Below are 22553 nucleotides of genomic sequence, written 5' to 3' on the forward strand. Positions count from 1 at the left end.
CGATAATCTCCTCAGGACTCAAAATAGCCCCAATGAAGACTGCGCTCTGCCTGTGCATTTCGTGAGTGGCTAAGTGCCGATAAAAGCTGGTATTAATAAATCCCTCAGCGGCCTCAAGCTCTGCTGTCAGCACGAAACTGCTCCAGTCTAATAGCCCCTTGATAGGCACAGCCTCTATCCCAGGGGGTGGGAGGGATGAGAGAGGGCTGGGGGAGCTAAACAATTCAACCCTATTTTTTCCCCACTGCTAAGGAATTAAGCCCATTTTCTCAACCTTAAAATACCGAGGGATTTTTTTTTTTTCCTTGGTGACAATTCCCCCAGGCTTTTTAAGTGGCTCATCTCAGGTTGATGAAGGCTTTGAGCATATGTCAGGAGCTTGTGCCTCCCAGGAGCCAGGGTGCGATCCTGGCAGCATCCCTGCGAGGCAAACCCAGTGGGTGAATGAGGCAGGGGAATACAACCCCTTTGAGAACAAAAAGACAAATAGAAAACAAACAAATTATTAGTTCTAAACCTTGTGATGTGCACCTCCTGCCTGCTGACCTTCGGGAAGGGCTGCAGTGGGCTCAGTCTTCCCCCACCATCTCCACAGTCCATGGGGATCCAGGGAGGAGCTTGATGGCCAAAGGGTGCACAGGGGCTACCACAAAGCCAGAGTCCAACCAAAGAGCAGATTTTTACTCAAACACAGTTAATTTTCCAACAGTCCTAGTAAGCCCTGGTGCTGGTTTTGGTGAACTTCCAGGAGGGGCCGATGGGTTTATTGGGTTTCAGTTCCTCGCTAACATTGAGCAGGACCTTCAAATGCGCAGGTCCCACGTACAATCCCAGCCTTTTGGCCAGCCTCCTGACATGGGACCTGAGAAATACTCTCACAGGACTGGGAGAGGGGAGTTATCAGAGCTCTGCTCCAGAGACAGCATCATACCAGTGCCCAACAGCACCCACAGAATCATCAAAAAACCACGGTCCCATCATCACATACATGCTTGATGACATGTAACCACCTGCTTGGTCTGCACCCACTTTCAGGACCCCAAATGCTGCCGGTCAATCCATAAACATTTCTACCCGCGTAGACCTGCGACAATCCTGAATCTTCCCCTCAAGGAAGCCAAATGCAAAGTGTGCTCCCCGTGCAAAGGCAAAACGCTCTCCAGGAGCTCTGCACAGCCGACCCTCAGCCAGCACGAGGGGTTTCTCCTTCAGCACCAGCGCTGCCGAGGAGTGGGAGCACAGCTGAAGATGGGCACTGCGGCACAGAGAGCTCAGCAAATTCCCAGTGTACAGGGGTCTGCCAGGTGCAGCTTTGATGGCGTGAACACATCATGACCATTTGAGGTTTGCACAAGAAAAGGAAATGAAGAAAGCCATGAAGGGTCTAACACCCACCCTGGGCAGGTTTGTTCCCATGCCTCTCATGTCCTGCTGTCCTCAATCCTCTGTCCTGCCCCAAATTACGAGACTGGGAAGGTGGCAACACACTCCTCCCAGGGGGTTCGAAGCATTCAAGACCCCACGTGGCTCCACCAGCCTGGCCGGCAGCAGATAGGAAGATCAACACCAGCAAAAACAGTTTTACATTATCATTGTTTGCCTATATTTCTGGCAAAATGACATTATTTCCCAATTCTAGTCTTTAGCTAAAGTTAGTATTTCTTTTTCCATTATGAGAAAATGTCATTTTGCCATCAAACCATGTGTGCTTTCCGTTTGTTTATTCAATAGCAGAGAAACGCCTTGCCAGAAACGCTCCGGTTTGCAAAGATCCCTCCCTCCGACAGAGCACTTCAGCTCCTCAAAGGAACAGACCATCTCCTGGTGGGAACAAAACCACATTCAGGCTCAACCATGAAACTTAAAGGAATCCACCAGCAATGCTGCTGGATGTGAAAGCAAGGACTATGACGGCTTCCCAGTTGTTGGAGCCCTGGCACAGGAGGGCATTGCTGTCCCCACCCTGGCCAGGCAAAAATGTTGTTTTTCATGGCAAAAACTTACACACATTCCCAAGTTTAAAGCAAATGAACAAGCAAGCTGCTCCATAACTTGAATCCCAGCTTCGCCATTTTCATATATATGGAGTTACAGGAGGAGAAAGAACACCATGGTGCTATCCCAAGGAGCATCACAGCCAAGTCTGGTGCTACACGTGCTGCCACCTGCACCAAAAGAGGTCCAAGTCAGACCTCTTTCCATTGCCCCCTGCCAAAACCAGGCCTACAGCATTCTGACACCTGCCTTTGACCTTCTCCTTCTTCCCAACCCTTCCCTGACCTGGTAGCGCCCACCTTCTAGAAGCTATTCGGAAAGCATCAATGAAACAGGGTTTGCCCTCTCCTCTTCCCTCCTTCCAAGCAGCGCACAAAAGCAACACCTTAATTTGGGAGAGGAGAAGGAAAGGGCAGTGAGTAAAGCTAATAGAAAAAAAAAAAAAAAAGAATCTTCCAACAGGATTTGGGAAATATTCACCAGAACAGTGAAAGGAGATGAAAAGCAGCGAGCACTATTTCCATATTTATAATGCAGTGCTGCAGAAGACTCCAGCAGGCAGCAGCATGCTGGCGGCTTGGCTAGGGGAACCCAGAAAAACAAGAAAAAAATTCCAATTAATACTGAGAATCAGAGAGGCTTCGCTGCAGTCAGGCCCAACGGCAGCTTCCCGGCTCCCGCAACTTTGCTGGGGAAATAACGAGGCAGATGAAAGCGGCTCAGCTAGCAAGCGCCGGCCGGCGCAGCACTTTGAAGGCAGCAGATCACAGAGGCAGCTTCCAGCGGGCTTGTGGCAGCAGCTGCACTGGCACAGCATCCTCGCCATGTTGCTCGCCGAGTCTGGCCACTGACCGGAGCACACCAAGAAGCCACAGGCTGACCACTGCTCACAAATCCCCGCCTGATCCCCAGAGCAAAACCACTTCAGGGCAGGCAAATGGAGCAGAGCCAATTTCCCAACAGATGTTGCCCAAAACAGGTTGTTTGGGGACAAACACTTCAGTAAACAAAGCTTACAAAAAATAAAAAGTGAAAGTGCCTTGTTACCCAAAGCCAAGCTTACCTTTGCAAGCCACGTTGTTCTCCGGCTCGTAACCAGCCTTGCACGTACAGCGGCCGATGGGGACCATCCACTCCCCGTCCCCGTTGCAGTACAGTTTGATGGGCACATCCACCTCCTCAGCATTGGGGATGCAGGTGCCACGAGCAGTCACTAGAGAGGTGCTCTCCGCTCCTGTCATCGTCTCTGGGAAGATGGCAAAGTTCTGCACCACACTGGGACACTTTTTGAAGAAGACCCTGACAGACAGCAGAGACATACAAGCCCCGTAGTCCTGGAAAGCCAGGTAAAATCCATTGCGGGTCAGAGGCCCGAAACTTCTCACTTCTGTGTTCACCTTCATCAACCTGCCACCAAAGTCCACCTGCGAGAAGCTCTCGTCAGCAGCAATAGTGTCCACTTTGAGGTAGGGTGCCTCCGTCCAGAAGGCGGACTTCTTGGTGGCAATAACAGAGTCTGTCTCGTAGTAGTAGAGGTTGAAGGTCTCCTTGCAGGAGCCGGGGACGTTGGGGAGGCTGCTGCAGTCCCGCACAGTGAAGCGCATCTCGGTGTAGATGCGGTGAGCTCCACGCCGGTTGATGAATGTGGTGAGGAGCCAGTTGTTCTGGTTGGGCTCGAAGACGTTGCACACCTGGTACGTACGGATGGTGTTGAGGTTTTCGTCGTAGCCACTGACTTCTTCCCACTGCAGAAAGAAAAAGAAAAAAGTGATGAGGGGGAGGCAGAGGGACCTGCAGTGGCCCATGAGCTACAGAGGTACCACTCACCCTGCACAGGGCAGGGCAGGGCTGGAAGGAAAGTCCCAAAGCCCCAGATGGGACTAGGAATGTGGTCACAGACACACAATGTGATGCACGTGCAGAAACACCACGCAGGCTAGAACCAGAAGAAATCCTCATCCTCTTGCTCCTGCATGCCTCTCCCCATTGCTCCCAGCTGATGCTAAAAAAATCTTTCCACATCAGCAACTGCCTTCGCAGACGTAAAAATGGGAAGAAATATGGTCCAAGCACCCAGAGGTGGGAGGGAAAGCAGCAAGGAAGCTACAGCTTCATTAAAGCCCAAGCTAGCACGTGGGCTGGAGAGCAAGCCTGACCCCAGGCTCTCGGCACAATGGGACCATTTTCCCCCGGCAAAGAAAACTAACTAAATAAAACATAACCGCCGTGGAGAGAAAGAATATAGATTTGCAATTCGATTTATAGAAGGGCATTAATATAATCCAGGCTACAATTTCAATTAAGGGACAGCGGCAAACTGCGAATAGTCTATGATGGCATTAGAGTCCTACAGACAGATTTACAACCTCATAATCCATTCATTTTAACTAATCCATGTTTACAGTCTCCTCATAACAGCATTATTCATATGGCAATCTTTAAGCAGCACTCTGAATATCATGCATAATTTCCAGGAGCGATGCTATAGCAGCACTCACACATGTTTGTGCTTACGTGGGGGCGCAAAAGCAGACAAGTGATGCCAACCTGCCCCTTTGAGTCTTCCCAAACAGCTGATGCACCATGACCAACCCTGCAACCTTACAGATTTTGCCCTCTTCCATTTTCCATTAAACAACCACACTCCTTACCTGCTCCCCAAGCTTCCCCCTTGTAAACCAAAGCCCTGATATTAAAAAACACAAGGTTTTATTTGTTTTTCAAAGCAGGGTCCTCTACACACTGCCAAGAAGTGCAGCAGGACATTTGCTTCCAGGTCCACCTACTCAGCTCCACTAAGTTTAAACAAAGATCACAGCTCAAGGTTGCACGCTGTTGGCAATCAACGTTCACCAAACCGACGATAAGACCTCACACATCCAGCCAAGTGCTCTCCCTTTTCATCCTATGTCATGAAAGCACTGCAAAAACCTCTCTCTACCCTGAACAACATGTGTGCATTCAATGCCTTTGCATTACCAGACACCTTTTCACAAGACAAACCTGCAAGGTCCTCCGCGATCGACGCAGGTGGCATTGTTTCCCATTCCCACCCAGGCTTTGCATTACAGCCTTGTCATCCAATTAACACCAGACAACAAGCTCTCTTCCACTGCTCACCCGCCAGCATGAACACCAGGCCCACTGCTCTGCTGTCTTTGCTGCAGGAATCCTCTTCTTCATTCTGCCCCTGCTCCTGCACCCTGGCTGGGGACCTGACCACTACCCTTTTATTCACAGTGCCCATCAGGGAGCCGGCTCTTTCACCAGCTCCTTCCACTGAGCATCCCCTGCTTTGCTGCTTGTTTGGGGAGGGGGTGGAGGTGGCGTTGCAAATGGACCCTCAGAACTCAAGAGCCAAAACCTGCCAGTAGACCCTGCTGCACTTCAGGCACCCAGCACACAGGGCTGCCCATGGCTGGGAATGACATGAAACGCCACTTGGAAAACCCTCATGAGGGTTTGGGGACGGATCCTGATGCCCCCTTGTGCAACCCTCATGTTGAGCATTCCTGCAACTGGGCACTGAAGAGCAGCAGGTCCCCGTGGCTGGAAAGACCCGCAGCGCCAGCAGCTGCTGCCATCAATGCTGTAACAATGACAAATGCATCATTTTGAAGAGAACCCACTAAATATTCACAGGGAGCTGGGGATTAAGACAATGTTTTCTGTCTCCACCGAGATTTAAAGCACACCCATCAGGAAGAGCAGAAGAGCCCATGTCCCGTCACAGACAGCCCCCAGGGACCACAGCCGCTGCTGCCCGGCTGGCACCAGTGCCCCAGCATTAACACCAGCGGCACCCCCTGAGCCCCAGGGCACATCTGTGAAGTAGGGTGAAGTCACTCTTGGAGCTCAGCACACCATGGGGGGACACCACCACCCAAAGGAACCCAAAGCCTGCATGAAGCCCATGCTGATGGCAACCCCAGGGTCAGGAAAGAGAGCTCATCAAACCCCTGTACCAACAGCCCAAGAGAGATGAGAGAAGCCTAGGAGAAGGAGCCGACACCCCAGAAATGGACAGAAGCATCCTTCTGTCTCCTCCCTCCTAGCCCAAGGAGCAGGAAGGTCCCATTTACAGATGGCTGCTGCTCTTCTTCCTCTCGTTTCTTTGCTTCTCCCTCTGGTCCTCTTCTTTGGTTGTTCCTGTAATGCTACGGCTCGTTGCTAAGCCCCAAAGCAAGGCTGCCAGTACACTCTCAGGTCTTGGATGAAGGAAGGCAGAGAGTAAGCTTTTGGTTTCTTACCCCATCTTTCAGCAGTTGGCTGAAAAAGAAATAGCACAGCCCCAGGTTGGCTGCTTTTGGGAATCAAAGACTAAAAACAAGACCATAACAACGACATCTGGGGTCTTTGTTGACTCCAGCTCAAGCAGAAATCACGTGTATCTCAGTGCCTTTATGCCGGGCTGTCTGGACAGGTCATGGTCTGCAAACCCTCCCCGACATCTGCACTCTGGACAAGCCTCACCCAGATACTGGCCATTACCCCCAGACATGCCAGGAAGTGGCACAAATCTGCCCTCAAATATTTGTTGTGAGCTACTAAATGAGATAAACCCTAAAACCGTGCTGTAACCAGGCAGCTCGTAAAGACTACTACATGCCTGGAGCGAGAGGGAGACATTGCTTATTTTCAGCTGGCATCCAACCTACTCCAAAACCTGCTTCAGCTGGGACATGATACCTCCAGGTTCACTCCAGGAGTCCAAATACACCTTAAGATGCTCAGTGTCTGCCCACCAAAGCACCTGATGTTACAAAGAAAAGCCCAGTCCACCAGCAAGGGGACATCACAGAAGTCACGCTCTCCAGCATACGCTACAGACTGACCCTATGAGCCAGGGAGGTCCCAGTTGACTGGAGGTCAGCAAATGTGATGTCCACCTACAAGAAGGGTCAGAAGGAGGACCCGGGACACTACGGGCCTGCCAGCCTGCCCTGGGTGCCGGGGAAGGTGCCGGAGCAGACGGTGCTGAGCGCCATCACCCAGCACGTGCAGGACAGCCGGGGGGTCAGGCCCGGCCAGCGTGGGGTTATGGCAGGCAGGGCCTGCCTGGCTGCCCTGATCTCCTTGTGGGACAAGGTGACCCCCCTGACGGGTGAGGGACAGGCTGCGGGTGGTGGCTGCCCGGGCTGGAGCGAAGCCTTTGGCACCGTCCCCACAGCATCTCCTGCAGCCACCGGCTGCTCCCGGCCGGGCCGGGGGGGCTCTGCGCGGGGTCAGGAGCTGGGGGGCGGCCGGGCCAGGGAGCGGTGGGGAATGGAGTCACATCCCGCTGGCGCCGGGCACACGGGGGGTTCCCCAGGGCTCAGCGCCGGGGCCCGTCCTGCTGCGTGTCTGCACCGCCGGGCTGGGCGAGGGGAGCGAGTGCCCCCTCAGTCAGGGCAGGGGGCACCCAGCTGGGGGGGGCTGAGCTGCTGGGGGGCAGGGGGCTCTGCGGGGGGGCTGGGCAGGCCGGGCCGAGGGGCCGAGGCCAGCGGGTGAGGGTCGGCAGGGCTCAGCGCCGGGCCCTGCCCGTGGGGCACAGCGGCCCCCGGCAGCGCTACAGGCTGGGGCAGGGGGCTGGGAAGGGCCCGGCGGGACAGGGCCTGGGGGGGCTGGCTGGGCCGGCTGGGCGGGAGCCCCCCGTGTGCCCAGGTGGCCAAGGCGGCCAGCAGCGGCCTGGCTCGTGTCCCAGGCCGTCTGGCCAGCAGGGCCGGGGCAGTGCCCGTCCCCCTGCGCTCGGCACCGGTGCGGCCGCCCCTGACTCCTGGGCTCAGGGTTGGGCCCCTCAGGGCCAGAGGGACATGGAGGGGCTGGAGCGTGTCCGGAGACGGGAACGGGGCTGGGGAAGGGTCCAGAGCACAAGTGCTGTGAGGGGCGGCTGAGGGAGCTGGGGGGGTTCGGCCTGGGGAGGGGGAGGCTCAGGGGGCCCGTATGGCTCCCTACGGCTGCCTGAAGGGAGGCTGTAGTGCGGTGGGGTCAGGCCCTTCTCACAAGTAACAGGCAACAGGACAAGAAGAAATGGCCTCAGGTTGTGCCAGTGGAAGGTTTAGATTGGATATTAGGAAAAAATTCTTCCCTGAAAGGGCTGTCCAGCACTGGAACAGGCTGCCCGGGGAGGCGGTGGAGCCACCATTCCTGGAGGTATTTAAAAGACATGCAGATGAGGCACTCAGGGACGTAGTTAGAGGTGGGCTTGGCAGTGCTGGGTTAACAGTTGGACTCTGATCTCAAAAGTCTTTTCCAACCTAAACGAGTCTATGATTTTAAATAGAAGTCCTGGTATTTTAAAATACTTTGTGGAAGATCTAATACACACTCCTGTAAAGGAGAAGACTCACCAGTAACTCTCAGTGCCCAGATGCAGGGATACAGAGCAGGATGCAGGGATGTGGGATGGGGAGAGGCTTCACTCTGCTGCTCCACAGAGGGCGAGACCGCCGTGCCTTATGATGCAGGCTCCCTGCCTGCCTTGTGCTTTCAGCAATAGCAGCTGCAGGCAGCTATTTATATCCCATCTCCATCACCTGCACGCTGCCCCCCTCCATTTTGCCAGCAATTTACCCAGGCCCAGATTTTTTCCAAAACAATTCAGTGCCAAAGCCCCACGTTTCAAGGGCCTCTGACATGCCTGCAGAGGATTTCGTACCCACTGCATGTGTGGTTCAGCTTTGGTGAAGGTGTGCAACCTCGTTTCTTCTTGAAGACCTGCCCAAGCCAGTCACACCCTAACAAAGATGCAGGCTGGCATGCTTTCCCCTTTGGTGCCAAAGGCCCGGGGGACGGACCCTACTGCTGTACCCATGCCTGCCCAACCGGCTGCCTGTCCCACTGTGATTCCCATTCATCAGCTCACATCCCCTCCTACCACTGCTCCTCTCCCCCTGCAGCTCCATCTCTCACTTTCTCTGCCAGGAGAATGTGAGTCAGGTTATTTTATGCTTCCATTCCTCAAAGGCTCGTATTATATAAAAAAGATGTTTTAAGTGCCTCAGGGTGTTTTGTTCCTCATTACTTCATAAAAGTGACATTAATAGCCAGGGAAGAGCACTGCCGAGTGCAATTACGGATGATGTTCCAGGTATGAAAGCTGTTTTGAGCCTGCTAATGTTTCCTAATTACAAGCCTTTTGGCACAGGGAGAGGTAAGGTGCAACAAGGGGATGGAGAGCAGTGATAGGGCCAGACCCTTCACCTGGGAGGAGGACAGGCAGGGAAGAAGAGCACACAGAGATGGAGAAAAGCTCCACCTCCACCAAGACTCCAGGACTAGTTCAGGGAAGGGATGTTCAGCCTTGGACCAGCCGCACAGCTCAGCACAACGATGCCTTGGCCACCTCATGCCAGCCCAATGAGGCACCGCTGCTCCCACTGTCACTTCCCCGGCTCCCCACCAGCATTTTAAGATAAATAGCGCAAACACCACAAGATCACAGAAGGACCAGCTGGACAAGTGGCACTTACCCCCGAAGGAGGGTTGGCGGTCCAGCCCAGCTCGGCCGTCGCCGTCCGCGTATCCATCAAAGTTTCTGAGGAAACACAAGGAAAGGAAATAAAAAGTTGTTACTCCCAAAGTTTTTTATTATGTTATGAGCACAGAGCCAAAGAAGAATGTTCAGATGCTTTCACGGAGCGTTCATCTGACCCTTGGAGCTGCTCATAAATAAAGCAGCAGGTGCCCTACTACACTGAGTGAGCTAAGGGCAGTTTCACTCCAGAGCAAACAGTGTAGGACGACACTCTTCACAAAGAGTCGCAGCCTGAAGCCAGCCCACACTGCCATCTCTGACCTTCCCAAGCCTAGAAAAGGAAAACAGCATTATCAACTAAAAAAAAAATAAAATTTAAAATTAAGAAAGATACTGCATTTCATGCAGTCATTACACACACACACAAACCCTTGTCTAAACCTGAGCAGGGAGTTTGCATTAACTTCCTGGAAGTCGCAAGAGGCTGGTGAAGTCGCCCGCTGTGGGCAAAGCCCCAAGTGCCTCTATACAGGCTTTCAGCAGGTCACATCAACTCACTCGAGCTACTTGCTTCACTCTGCAACACCAGACGTCCCCTTTTATGCAGTACATCTGTCTGCTGCCCTGATTCCTTGTTCCACACAGCTATTATTTGTCAGAATGATTTCAAATATGTGAATAAAAATCACATTGTTGGTGCAGTATTCCTCTGCTGGAGGTCCTTCAATGGAGAATTTGGTGGGAAATATTTAAAAGCTGTAATACAGCTGACATTTCCCTATTTTTATTCTTTAAAATAAAAAAAACCCAACCAAAAACAAACAACAAAACACAACAAGAATAATAGTGAGAGCAACAATATATAGAAGCAGATGGGGAAAATCCTCCAGGTTTTATTTATTTGTTTGCAGCAAGCAGACATACAGATTAATTTCCTCAGTTCCTGTGTCTCGACCAAATGGGAGGAGAAGATGTGCTGGTTGGCATAGCTGAGCATCCCCCACCCCTCCCCTTTTCTTCATAGTCCCAGGTACTCACAACAGCTTTGCAGCACCCGGAAAATGGGTGCAACCAGAGAAATAAAGGTCAGGAAATAAAAATCAGCCCAGGAATATGAACTGCTGTTGGACTGCTGCTTTTAATCTCTCCATGCCTGCTCCAGCAATCACAAGCGGGAAACGAGACTCCTATTCATCTTCCCACCCCTCCCTCTGCCAGCTACTGTGGGATGGGAAGCTGGAGAAGCGTGACCGGGAACTCCCCACCCTGCCACCAGTGATAAACGCTCCCTCTCCCAAAATCCCCACCAGAGCTGCCAACTTGGCCTGGCTCCCAGAGGTCAGTGGCCACGGATGCAGAGAGAGCAAGGCAACCCCCACCCCCCCCACCCCCAAGACGGAGCAGAAAGGTGCTTAGGAGCCTGCGAAGCTTCTGCGCCCCTAACCAGTGCTGGGATGCTGCCGCGGCACTGCTGAAGGAGCCCCAAAGCCCACAGCCTGCTGCTTTGCACGGTGCCTTGCACGCTGCCAGCCTGTTCCTCACAGTGCCCTCAGAGGAGGCGTTTCACCCCCCGTCTGTGCAGGGAACAGAAAAGCGTGGTGGTCTTCACACTATCACAGCATGCCACTTCATACAGTTTCAGTGCCTTTCTGTCTGCAGAAGCCAGCTAAAAATGATGCATCCCAGCTGAAGCTCCCGTTTCGGGCTGGGGGCTCGTGCTCCAGACCTCCAGCAAGTTTCTGCTGCCATCACCCTCTGCCCTCCCACCACCACCAAACCCTTCTTCCCTTGCCTCGTTAAGTGGTCATTAATCCTTGCCGTGGCCCTTCAAATAAGCAGGCAGACATACCCATGCATAAATGGATGTGAAGATGGAAGCGAAAGCCATGCAAACATCTTCCAGTCCTCCCCCCTGGCGGGGCTACGCTGGGAGCGATGCTCCAAGAGCCCTTAAAACGCTCGGTGTTTTTCCCCACAGCAAACAGGGTGTCCTTGGGCCATGCAGGGGAAACTGAGGCAACAGAGTCCAGGGTGATACAAGGAGCATGGCTGGGCTGGAACTCAGACCCAGCTCACCCACTCTCTGCAGTAAATAAGGACACGCTCAGTTACAGGAAAAGCCTTTCTTGCAGGGGTTTGTTTAGAAAGGGTTTTCACTCCATCTCCCTTCCTGCGCCACACACTTACAGCTTCCTTCCCCAGGCGTTGTACTTTTCAGTGGGGCGATGACAGAGGAAAGTACTTTTGATAAACTACAGCCACGGTGTAGGACTGTAGCACGTGAGGACCAGCTCTGCTCCAAGGCAACACCCACCAGGATCCCTTCCAGCAGCTCCCTTCCAAAAATCTCACCCTTTCCCTCCTGCTCTGTTCCTCCCCAAAGGCTCCATATTTTGGAAAGCAGGCAGGATGGCACAACAGCAATGTCAGCATGGCACACAGCAGCTCCTGAAGCAGGAGACTTGAAAATAACTAAAGAGAGAAAGAAATTAATAAATTGAAAAGAACCACAGAGCAGCTTTCACTTTGGAGGTTTCAGGAGTTTTAAGGGGCCTGTGTGGCCTGTGGCCAGGGTGGTCACGCTCGCGAAGTTTCCACCGCAGATGCAGAACTTGCACTTCAACAGCTCCACGTTTCTACAGCAATTTGCAAAGCAAAGGAAAAAGAGGGCGAAGAGCCACCACTGAAAGCCTGACCCTCTACAGACCATCTCCTGCTTACATCCAGCCCTGACTCCCAAGGACACTGCCACATACAAGAAGATCCATAAGGTGGCAAAATAGTTTGGTTGGCTTTGTTGGGCTTTGTTTTGTTTGTTGCTTCTTCTTCTTTTTTAATAAAACAATATGGTTAAATCCACCCTTTCAGCTTAAAAATTCCTGCTGAGCTCACCCAAACCTCATGACTGCAGAGGCACTGGCACCAGAAGGACTTGGCTTGAGCAACTTCCCATTGACCTCCACTGTTTCCTCTTGGATGAAACCCTGGATTTTACTTCATTTTCTAGGATGTACGACTGATGCTGTGACCCCAGGGGAACCCCACAGGGGCATTTGTGGCCAGGCTGCTCGGGGCTAAGGCTGCTGAGCACCCTCCTTCAGCAGCGAGGGGCGATTTGCAGATGCTGGTGCTTCTTGTTCCAAGTCCTCACAGAGAAAAGGGGGAACAAGATGGGGCTTCCAGCACTCACATCTCCATCTCTGAGCTGTGAATTATCACCAGCAGTGAGGGGACACAGGGTTCACACACCCCCCACGACCATCCATCACTTGAGAGTGGGCAAAAGAGGGAGAGGCAGCAAACCCCCTTTGCTCTGCCTGCTAACGAGGGGATTACGGCAGATCAGCACCTGAGCATCACTGATCAGTGGAAAAGCCAAGCTGCACGGACACCTCGCACTTCTCCACCTCTTCCCTGCCTTGTCATGCTGCAAAGACCAGTCCTCACTATTTGGCACTGGGTATTAATTAACCCCGCCCCCGCAGGGTACATCATCTCACCATGCCTCCTACATGTAGCACTGCATCGTTAGCTACGTCAGGTGAATCACATGCTGCCTGTCCACCTGCACCGGCCGGTCCCCGCACCTCCACCGCACCAGCTGGTGGGCTCAGTGCCCAACAGGCAAAAGCAGGCAAGACACTGCCCTCGCCTCGCCTGCCGAAGGTACCGCTCCTCCAGCAGCTCCTCCCACACCCAACCACCTGCGTGTGGGCACAGCGGATGCCCAGGGGATGCTCTGCCTGGGAGGGAGCTCAGCACACTTGCTTGGAGAAGCCTGCGGGAGCTGAGCCTCTGCCGAAGGCGGCTGACCAGGCTGTAATGGCTGAAGCCCTCATACGGGAGAAGACGAGCTCTGCTACTGAGAGCTGAGCTCTCTTAGAGTAAAGAATCTTCAGCTGTATACAGTAGATTTTCTTTAATGGACACATTACTTTAAACTAAGCCTTCGCCATCTGTTCCAGTCCCTAATTATCAATACAAAAACAAACGTCTACTCACAATTACACTCGTAACGAGTAAAGATGCCAGCAATTAGAATGCACCAGCATCCTTGCCACCGAGCAGCGCATCCATCTGTGATGGCACTCGTGCAATCCAGGCAGGGAGGACTCGCTGCTGTCACAGGCTCCCCGCACCCTCCCGGGCAAACTGGGTGAGAGATGTGGCCAGAGCCGATGCCTGTGGTGGGATCGGCTGCACCTCGGAGGTGCAAGGGGTGGGCTGGCATCACTCAAGCGGCAGGGAGAAGTTATCTGGGGCGAGGGTAGCCAGGCATGGAGCAGGGCAGCGCAGCATCCGCTGCAGGAGCTTTCAAGTCATGGCAGCTGATGCCATCTTGCCAACCACCCTTCCCTGAGAGGATTTAAGCCTCCTCCAGAAAAACCTTTCTGAACTACCCAAACCAAAGCGGGACTTAGTTCCCAAAATCCTCAGCCTGAAACCCGTAACTCAGACCTCCCCAGCGTGGAAGGTGCAAGTTCTCCCTGGCAGGGAGCGGGGTCTGGCTAAGGGCAGAGTGACACAGAGGCAAGGCAGCCAGCCCAACCGGATCACCTTTCCATGCTGTCACCTGGAAAAAAAGAAATAAGAGAGATAACAAGAACAAATTTTTTGCTCGGGAGGCAACAAAGAAACTCCTCCAAGTGCTGCATTCCTCAGTAGATGCCTCGGGGACACGGTCCCTCTCCCAAAGCAAGCAGCAGCAGCTCTCACTCCTGCACAAGAGATAATGGCAGGAACCAGCCTAAGGCACTTGAAAGCAAGTGCCTGGGCATATGCAAAGAGACACAGGCATGTCTAAGACAACCAAGAGGAAAGAGACAGAAATTAAGCAAAATAAGGAGAGAGAAGGCTTGATAACAACAGATGGGTAGAGGGAGATTTGGAAAGGATGCCAGCTGCTGGAAATAAGCCCCCCAAGGTGCGTGGGGAGCGCAAAGGTGTGTGTCAATAGCTGAACCTTTGGAAGGAGAGGGGAGATAGGAGGGCAGCTGGCGAGCAAGGGGCAGGGCGTGCGTGGCTGTGTGGGACTCTGGTCCAGAGGGACAGAGCATGCTCTGCAGGGGGATCTTCAGAGACTCATCCAGACGTGCCCTCGCAGAGTGCAAAGCAAGCACCGATGGGGTCAGCGCAGGGTCCAGCCCCAGGGCACGTCCTCTGGGCAGTCCCAGCCCCATAGCAAGACCTTCTGAAGGGGAACAAAAGCAAGACTTCTTTCCATAAGCAAAGCACCATATTTTCCCCTCTATTTCACGCTCATAAATGCCAACTTGCTTTCTACTCCCTCCTTCTCTCCTGAGAGCTTCAACAAAATCAGCCCAAGGCAAACGCACAGCTTGGGAAGCTTCTGTCCAAGTTTGGTGACATTACCAGAGAAAGGGAACTATAGAGAAACAGAGCCAAGACGCTTTATTACAAAGACTAGTGCTAAATAACATTAGCTGCTACACTGCCGCAAGCTCTGCCCTCCCGCGGTTGTTGTGACTTCAAGCTGAAGCCAGACTGCATCATGGCTTTCATCACCATGACCTATCTGCTCGTGGTTTGCATCACATCTCTCGATGTCAATGTAAAGGAATCCTACAGGTGCTGGGGGAATCCTTTGAATTTAAATCTTGCTCTTCCCCATAGATGAAGGGATTCCAGCAACACACCAGAAGGTTGCCTGAGTAATTACAGGTTGCTCTCCATGACCATGCTTCTGACTACCACATCCCACAGACACGGTCCAGGTCCGCCTGTGCAAGGTTTCAGTACATCCCGAACTTCAGGCTAAGCTAGGAAAAAGCAGGAACACAAGATCCATGCGGCTCTGCCACAGAAACCCAATGGGTGAGCTGCTGGGCACACATCCCACCCAAAAAGTCTCTTCTGCAGGACCTTCCCCTGCTTCTGGTTCCTACTGGTAATCGGGAGGGAGCGCCGCTGCATGCCCTTTGTGCCACGAAGGAGCCGGTGGCTGCACAGCCTGAGCACCGTGACATCTCCCAGATGGTTTAATTACTGCGCCGGAGAGGCGGGCAGGGTAAGAGCAGGATCAGCCTCTCCCCTCTCCCTGAATAGTTTCCTGAGGGCACCAGCTTCTGAAAGAGCCGCTTACAGTATCTATACATTTTCAATCAAAAATATTACAGCAACAACTAATTACGTCCCATCATTCCCATGGCTCTCTGCCTTTAATGGTGCATTTTGCTGCTACAGAATGATGGTGAAACTGCTCTGGAAGTGCATAACGAGCTCTCCCCATCAATCTCCCGCGGGTTCATTATGAAGGATTACCTGCCAAATAACAAACCCAGTTGAGAAGGGAGAGGATGCACTAAACAACAACACAAGTCAACACGAAACATTTCCTGCCTGTATTTTAAAAGAAAATGCCAATGGTTTGGGGTCCGTATGAACGTCTCAGGGGAGAGGAGCAGCTGTGCCTGCTCTGCAAAGACATGTCAGCCATGACACCATCACCCACGGCCACCAGCCGGCATGAGAAGATTTGCAGTGGCAAAAAAAATAAAATAATAACCCACTTTCAGTTAGAAAGGGAAAGAATTTATATATATATATCAGCCAAGGACAAGCATGCTGTGTCAGTTTGTGACGGGATACATTAAGCTGCGGCCACACAGCACAGCCCCAGACGTCCTCCGGGATCTCCTGTCAATGGCATGGATTTCAGCATGCAATGAAGATGCATCGCAGCAGGGCAGGCGATAACTTAATGAAGCTCAGATTTGGGGGTGTTTGCTCAGCAACTATATAACAACTTTATCAATAAACCGCTGCCTGCTGCGACTGCAGGATGAAATGCTCTAATTACAAGCAGCAAACAGTATCCGTATCAGGATATAGTAAACTGAAATATGCTGGTTGATGTGCCTGAAAGCGCCCAATAAAATACCTGCTTAAATTTTTGCAAGTGTATGTGCACACAGACATGTGCGCTGCAAACCCTGCATATGAGGCAAAAGAAAAGCACAGCCAAAAATTGTAAGCCTCACACCTAAAGACAGGTTAAAAAAGTTCAGAAGGTGATGTCAAGTTTGTAAAGTCCCATTTACCAACACTCACTCCTCCCTGCGGAAGAGACCCAGCCCCAGCATCTCCCCTTGGTTTTCATGCTCAGAGGGATCTTGACCCAGCACGGTACGTGGTGTTGGATGAGCTCAGCCAGAGTCATACAATTCATTTATCATAATCCTACCAAAGAGAGATACAGTAAATCAAAGAGACAACCTTCCTGCAAATAAATTACAGGGGAAGGGAGAAGGGGAGAGGAATAGAGAGGAAAAGAGAGAGAACTGCAGTGGGAGAGATAAGAGAGGGAAGGAAATGACAGAGAATTACCAAAAAAAGCTTGCATCACAGGGAAAAAAACAACAAAGGGGACCAAATCAAATATAAAGATAAAAGAGAGACGATATGGCTTTCAATACCTATTGTTTTCCAAACTGTAAACCTATTTTAGAAAATTCGCGAACAAGTTTTAATCCACGGAGCTCAAACCAGACATCAGAGACAATGGGAAAATCTCAGGATGCCACATTACAGGTCACCCTATATTTTGCACATTTAAGGAGCTCATTTGCTCCCATAGCGACAAAGCCAGTTGCTGATAACATACTTTTTTGAAATTGCACACAGGCCAAAGATAAACCAAATCCACACAGTCTATACACACATTGATCACATACGCTATAGACATAGATCACAGTCCCTATTTAAGTATTTACTGATGGGCGTAGGTGCATTTGGCAACTCCAAGTCAAGCAGCACCAAGGGCTGCAAAAGCACTTTTGTGAATGCTCTGGCCCACCAAGACAGACCCAGCCACCCCAAGAGCCCAGCTCCTCCACCACACCACCACCCAAGGCGTGATCCAGGGCTGTAAGATGACAAGGCTATCTTTCAGGACAACGTTTTCCACAACAATGTCACTGTGCATTTAAATCCTCATCTTTGCTTTCGCGAGGCTGGGTTGCCAGCCAACATCTCTGAACGCTGCAGCCTGCCCCAAAAATCACCATAGGTCAAGACTGGAAGTTACTCATTTCATCCTCCAGAAGATGTGGAAGAGGAACTCAGCTGCCCTGGGATAGGCAGAGGCTTTCCCAGAAACCCTGACCTCTGAAATTCTTGTGAGGCTGCCCAGGAGCGGTAGCACCCTCCAGCTTGAGGTCCAGCTACGCAGTGTGAGGTCTGGCTTGCATGAAGGATTGCTTAGGTTGGGGAAGGGCAATCACCCACTCTTCACCATCCACGCTGCCACCACCCAGGAGCACACACCAAAGCAGGTGAAGACTGAAGGTCAGGTGCCAGAGGACACTCTATCCCTTGCCACACAGTCAGGTGGCTTCAGCACGAGCTGGGCACAGCAGCCGCACATCACTGGACTTCTTGGGTGGAGACCAGCTGGCTCGGACAACCATCTCACCAGCCAAGGGAGATCCAGTACCCCAACCCATCATACATCCCAGGGGGAGCACAGCGCCTTCAGTGATGGCAAGGATAAAGCAAACATCAGGTAGCGATGTCAACAGCTTCATATTTTCTGCTGCTTTTCTGTAGCTCACTTTGCGTTCAACAGCCGTGTACCAGCATCAGCTGCACATGGTGTGCTCCAGCAAGGCTGAATGGAAGCAAGTGAGCTCTCCAAGGGAAGGGCATTCTGCCAGCAGGTCTCCTCTTGGGAAGAGGGAGCTTGATCTTTATCACGCTACGAGAAAGTAAGGAACCCCAAAAAGAAGAGGGGGGGTGGGGATGGGGGGTGTGGGTGGGAGTAAGAAAGAGCAGTGTTCTGAGATTTCACACCCATGGGCCACTGAAGCCTAACGAGTTCAGTGGAACCAGGCTCCTTATCGACCGAGACTCCCTTGGAAATGATAGCCTTTAAATACAAAATTAGTTGACTGAGAAGACAAAGCAGCCATAAACATCAACAGCATCTGCAATTGCACGTGCTAGGATCAATTAAAAGGACACGTAGCCTTCATGCCTGGATACACCAGACGCTCACCTGTGGGACCGCGGGGGGTTCTCCCCAGCAGCGTGCTCATATGGGTCTAAGGGCTGCACCGTGCTTGGCTGCAAAGCCGACTTTCAAGGCCACCGGCACAGAGGCAACGCTGGAATAAGTACATTAGGTTTGGCTGAACTAATGCACCAGACCCGTCCCCCCTTTCCCTGATGCTCTCCTTCCCCGCTGGATTTATTTTGCCTTGCTCCGGGATAACACCGCCTGTGAGGAAAGCTCTAAAAATCAAAACATTTATCCTGCATTTCCCTACACGCCATCACTTCTTTAGAGATTCAGGATGAGTCATTGTCTTGGACCACATTCTCCAGAAAAGCTTCGTGCTCGCTACAAAAACATGCATCTCATAGAGCCCTAGATCTAAAATGCCAGCCGTGCTGTCAAAGAGCCCTCACAACGAGAGATGCACCTGGCATCGTCCAGCTCCTGTTTACTAGATCTTATTTTAAAATGTCAAAGGGATTCTGCATGAGCTACGAACATGACAGACTGCTCAGATGGTGAGGAAGCACCATCAGGGGACTCAAGCTCAGCGAGCGGCATCCCTTCACCCATGCGCACCTCCTCGCAATGCAGCCAAGTGCTCGGAATTTCCCCCAAACACCAAAATTTGTGAGAAAAGCCTCCCTTTTCACCCCAGCAAAACCCCTGGATGCCAAGAGTCAAAGCCAGACTGTTCAGTCGAGGCAGAAACCAAATCGCCCCACCAAAATTAGAGGTTTGCAAAGAAAAATCCCGCTCTGGACAAGCGAGTGTGGAGTTGTGGGATGAGCCTGCCAGCACGGCCCCAACACAGAACAACGACAGCCAGACTGATCCTGTATTTTTTAATGCAGCATCTGACATGTAGTAAAGATTTCAGGGAGGCCAGCCAGTAATTTTCCAGTTTAAATAAGAAACAAACAAAAGCAACAACATTGCTGGTCCAAGGACACATCCCGAAGATCCCCCGCTCACACGCTGGGGGTCTTGGCAGGGAGTGGAGGGAAAGCAGGGGAGTGAGAGTAGGAATGCACAGGGATGCTCTGGCTGCCACCGGAGGTGACGAGCTCAGCCCTGGCCACAGCAGCACAGCCATCGAGGGGAGGAGGTGGAAATATTGAACCTCAAACGGAAGAAACTGCAGAAGCTTGTCGGCAAGCACCTCCCTGCGCCACCTCCCCTCCCAGTGCCGGCCGCCGCGCCGAGCATCGTCTCTCCAGTTTTTGCACCATATGGAGTCAGCTCGCGAGTGCAAATGAGGCAAAGAGCGTGAGAGGCAAAGGGAAATAAATCTGTGCTGACACAGGAGCACACAGGGCTGCCGGCAGCATGGGGAAGCCTCTGTCAGGACGCGGACAGGACGGGGGAAGGCTCTGCCTCCATCCCCTGGGGACGCCTTGACAGAGCGCCCTGTCGGGGGGGGACAGGCAACAGGGCAAAGGGGGGGACAGGTCCATCACAAAGGGCAGAGAAGCCCTTGAGCAGACCCCACTGGGTTTTTTGCTCTGGCTTCACATCCAAACGCTGCTTCCCAAAACACCCTGCAAACCCAGCCCTTGGGACTCCCAGCTTTGCCTGGGACTTACCTAATTTTTTAATTTTTTTTCTTCTCCAATTCCAGATTTGATCAAAACACCCAATGGCCAGGATCTGTAACTATCCTGCACCCCCTCCTGAAAACATTACTATCAATCTGAGCCATCTTTAGCTACACACACAGATGACAGCTGGTCCGTTGAGTAAATAACAAAATGTGTTTGCCAAGATTTCTAAGCGCCCATTCACACAAGGTGCCGTACCAGCTCAGACGGGCCAGCGGGGCTCTGTTAAACCCTCGCTCGAATACGCTGATAGCTATCAGCGACTGCAATCGCCCCTTTGGAAGATGCTCTTCATCAAGAAGGTGCACAGCAGGGACTTCAGGACCCCTCTTCATGAGCTCTTGGTGCATCACCTAAGCTGTGCCAGAAGCAGCGGGCAAACTGCTGCCTGCCTCCCCCAGCTCCTGCCTGCGCGGAGGCAGCACCGGGTCCTACACTCCCCACACACACACACACACACATCCCTCCAAGCCAGGACCCCTGGATCCTGTAAGAAGAGAGGAAAAACAAGCACTCCTCTAGATCAACCTTAAATCTCAAGACTTTGCTTGGGACCCAGCTTATGCCAAGCTTTTCCCGCAGGCTGCGGCGGCCGGCTGAGCTGCGGAGCGGCCACTGCTCCCACCAGCCCTGGGAGGCGAGGAAGGGGAGGAAGAGGAGGATGCTGGCAGGAGGTGCTGCTTGGCAGCTGGCCCACCCAGCACACCCCTGCCTCCAGCCCCGGCACCTGCACGGGTGCAAGCTGGGAAAAGGCTCTAGTACGAGGACAGCCATCTGCACGCTGGGAGCCGCGCCAAGGCAAGGTTCGGGGGATTATTTTTCTCCCCCTTGTTCACCAGGACAGTCTCCTTCCCGAATGCATGGGTAGAGCTGATTTAACACATGGGTGACACCTCGTCAAAAACTTTCAACATGGGGTTGTAGGCAGGCAAGCAAGAGAAATCCACCAGAGCCACCCCGGCAGCCTGCAAGCCCGGTCACCAGCCAGACCCCGAGGAGGTGCCTGTGATCCTCCATGGGCAAGGGATGGTCCCGGTGTGACCAGCACAGCTCCATTTCACGCAGTGCCAGCTCTGCTCATTTTTAAAGCAGTGCCAGCTGATGATAAAGTTTCCCCTAAGCTCATCTCCATACCCACCTCTTCTCCTGATGACACTGACCCATCCTCCCTGATTGTGGTTTCCGTACTGAAATAAATCACTTTAAGTGCACGTTGTGCTCTGCGTCTCATTACTGTTCATCATCTTCTGTGCAACGGAGCTGTCACATTGTCACAAATTCTGTCACCTGGGTGACACAGGAGTGACTTGGGAGGGCAGGCAAGTGGGGAGAAAGTGCCTGCAGCTTGACGGGGCACCAGGAGGTCCCCACCCCTCTTCTCCTCAGCTTTCAGATGGTGGGCTCACACCTATAGCCCCACACACCCCTTATGGCACAAAAGCTCAGAACAAGAGCAAGAAGGAGCAACACATGTGCAAGGCAGGATCATTGCACACAAGGACCCAGAAGATGGAAGGATGGCAGGAGTGATGGCAGATGTACCTTGATGGCCATGACGGTCCTCCTTCAGCAGGGTATGTCCCTGCAGGGAAACCTCCCCCAGAAGAGGTGGCAGAAACTCCCTCCCCTCCCCAAATTTAAAGCAGAAACACCTAAAGGAGGGAAGGAGGAAGAGCTAGCCACAGGGGCTGTAAGATGCTCACCAAGCCTTCTGCAGCATGGATCCCAGGCAGTTCAACTCCTCATCACAGAAGGGTGCTTCCAACTCCACCAGGTTACTCCAGATTAATCCAGAACAGAAGGTCATGGTCATGCTGCACACAGTAAATTAATAGCTCCGTGCCAAAACCCTGCAAGGACCAATCAGGCGACAGCAATGCAAAGGCATCGTTTCCCTGTCACATCACTTTTGAAAGCCAAACACTCAAGAGAGCGAGAAAGGGAGCAATTAAGGCTGCCGCTAATCTTGTAGTGTCCACAAAGATGGGTCTATTGTTTTTTTATCGAGGAGGGAGTGTAAGCACCACCAGCTTCCAGATGGCCAAGCAGCCCTGCCAGGGGCTGGGACCTGCCTGGTATGAAAGGCCAACCCCGCCAGCAAGGAAGGAGCTGCTCACCCACTGCCACAAGCTGACGCCTGCATCCCTGCCCGTCGGCACGGCTCCCCGGGAAAAGGAGCTGTTTGCTGACATGATGCTTGGGAGGGTGCAAAGGTTCAGGTTTCCTACCTACATACACCCTTGAGCATGACCATGGAGAAGACACGCCGGTCTCATGCCTTCTCTAAGGTCAACACTCACACTTGTCTCTCTCCATCAACCCCATCCCATCACAGCTTCATAGGAACCCCCCACACCCCCCCTCGCTGTCCCAGTGAGCGTGGCAGGGCGGGGAGACTCCTGGAGATGCAGGAGGAGAAGACCCTCAGAGATGCAGGTGCACCAGGACATCAGTTGCTGCCAGGAAGGGCACCCCAGAGTGGTCC

The 22553-nt window shown here is 52.6% G+C and overlaps 1 protein-coding gene across 1 annotated transcript in view; it reads right to left on the reverse strand.

Moving 5' to 3' along the window:
* EPHB1 (EPH receptor B1) overlaps positions 1-22553 on the reverse strand; it is an 85988-nt gene that overhangs the window by 50739 nt on the left and 12696 nt on the right. The window contains exons 2-3 of the mRNA XM_055723771.1: positions 9447-9511; positions 3059-3740 (exon numbers count right to left, since the gene is read on the reverse strand). Of these exons, the coding sequence (XP_055579746.1) occupies positions 3059-3740; positions 9447-9511 (747 nt within the window). The remainder of the gene's footprint in view (positions 1-3058; positions 3741-9446; positions 9512-22553) is intronic.

This window comes from Falco cherrug, chromosome 11 (assembly GCF_023634085.1).
Source record: "Falco cherrug isolate bFalChe1 chromosome 11, bFalChe1.pri, whole genome shotgun sequence".
NCBI lineage: Eukaryota > Metazoa > Chordata > Aves > Falconiformes > Falconidae > Falco > Falco cherrug.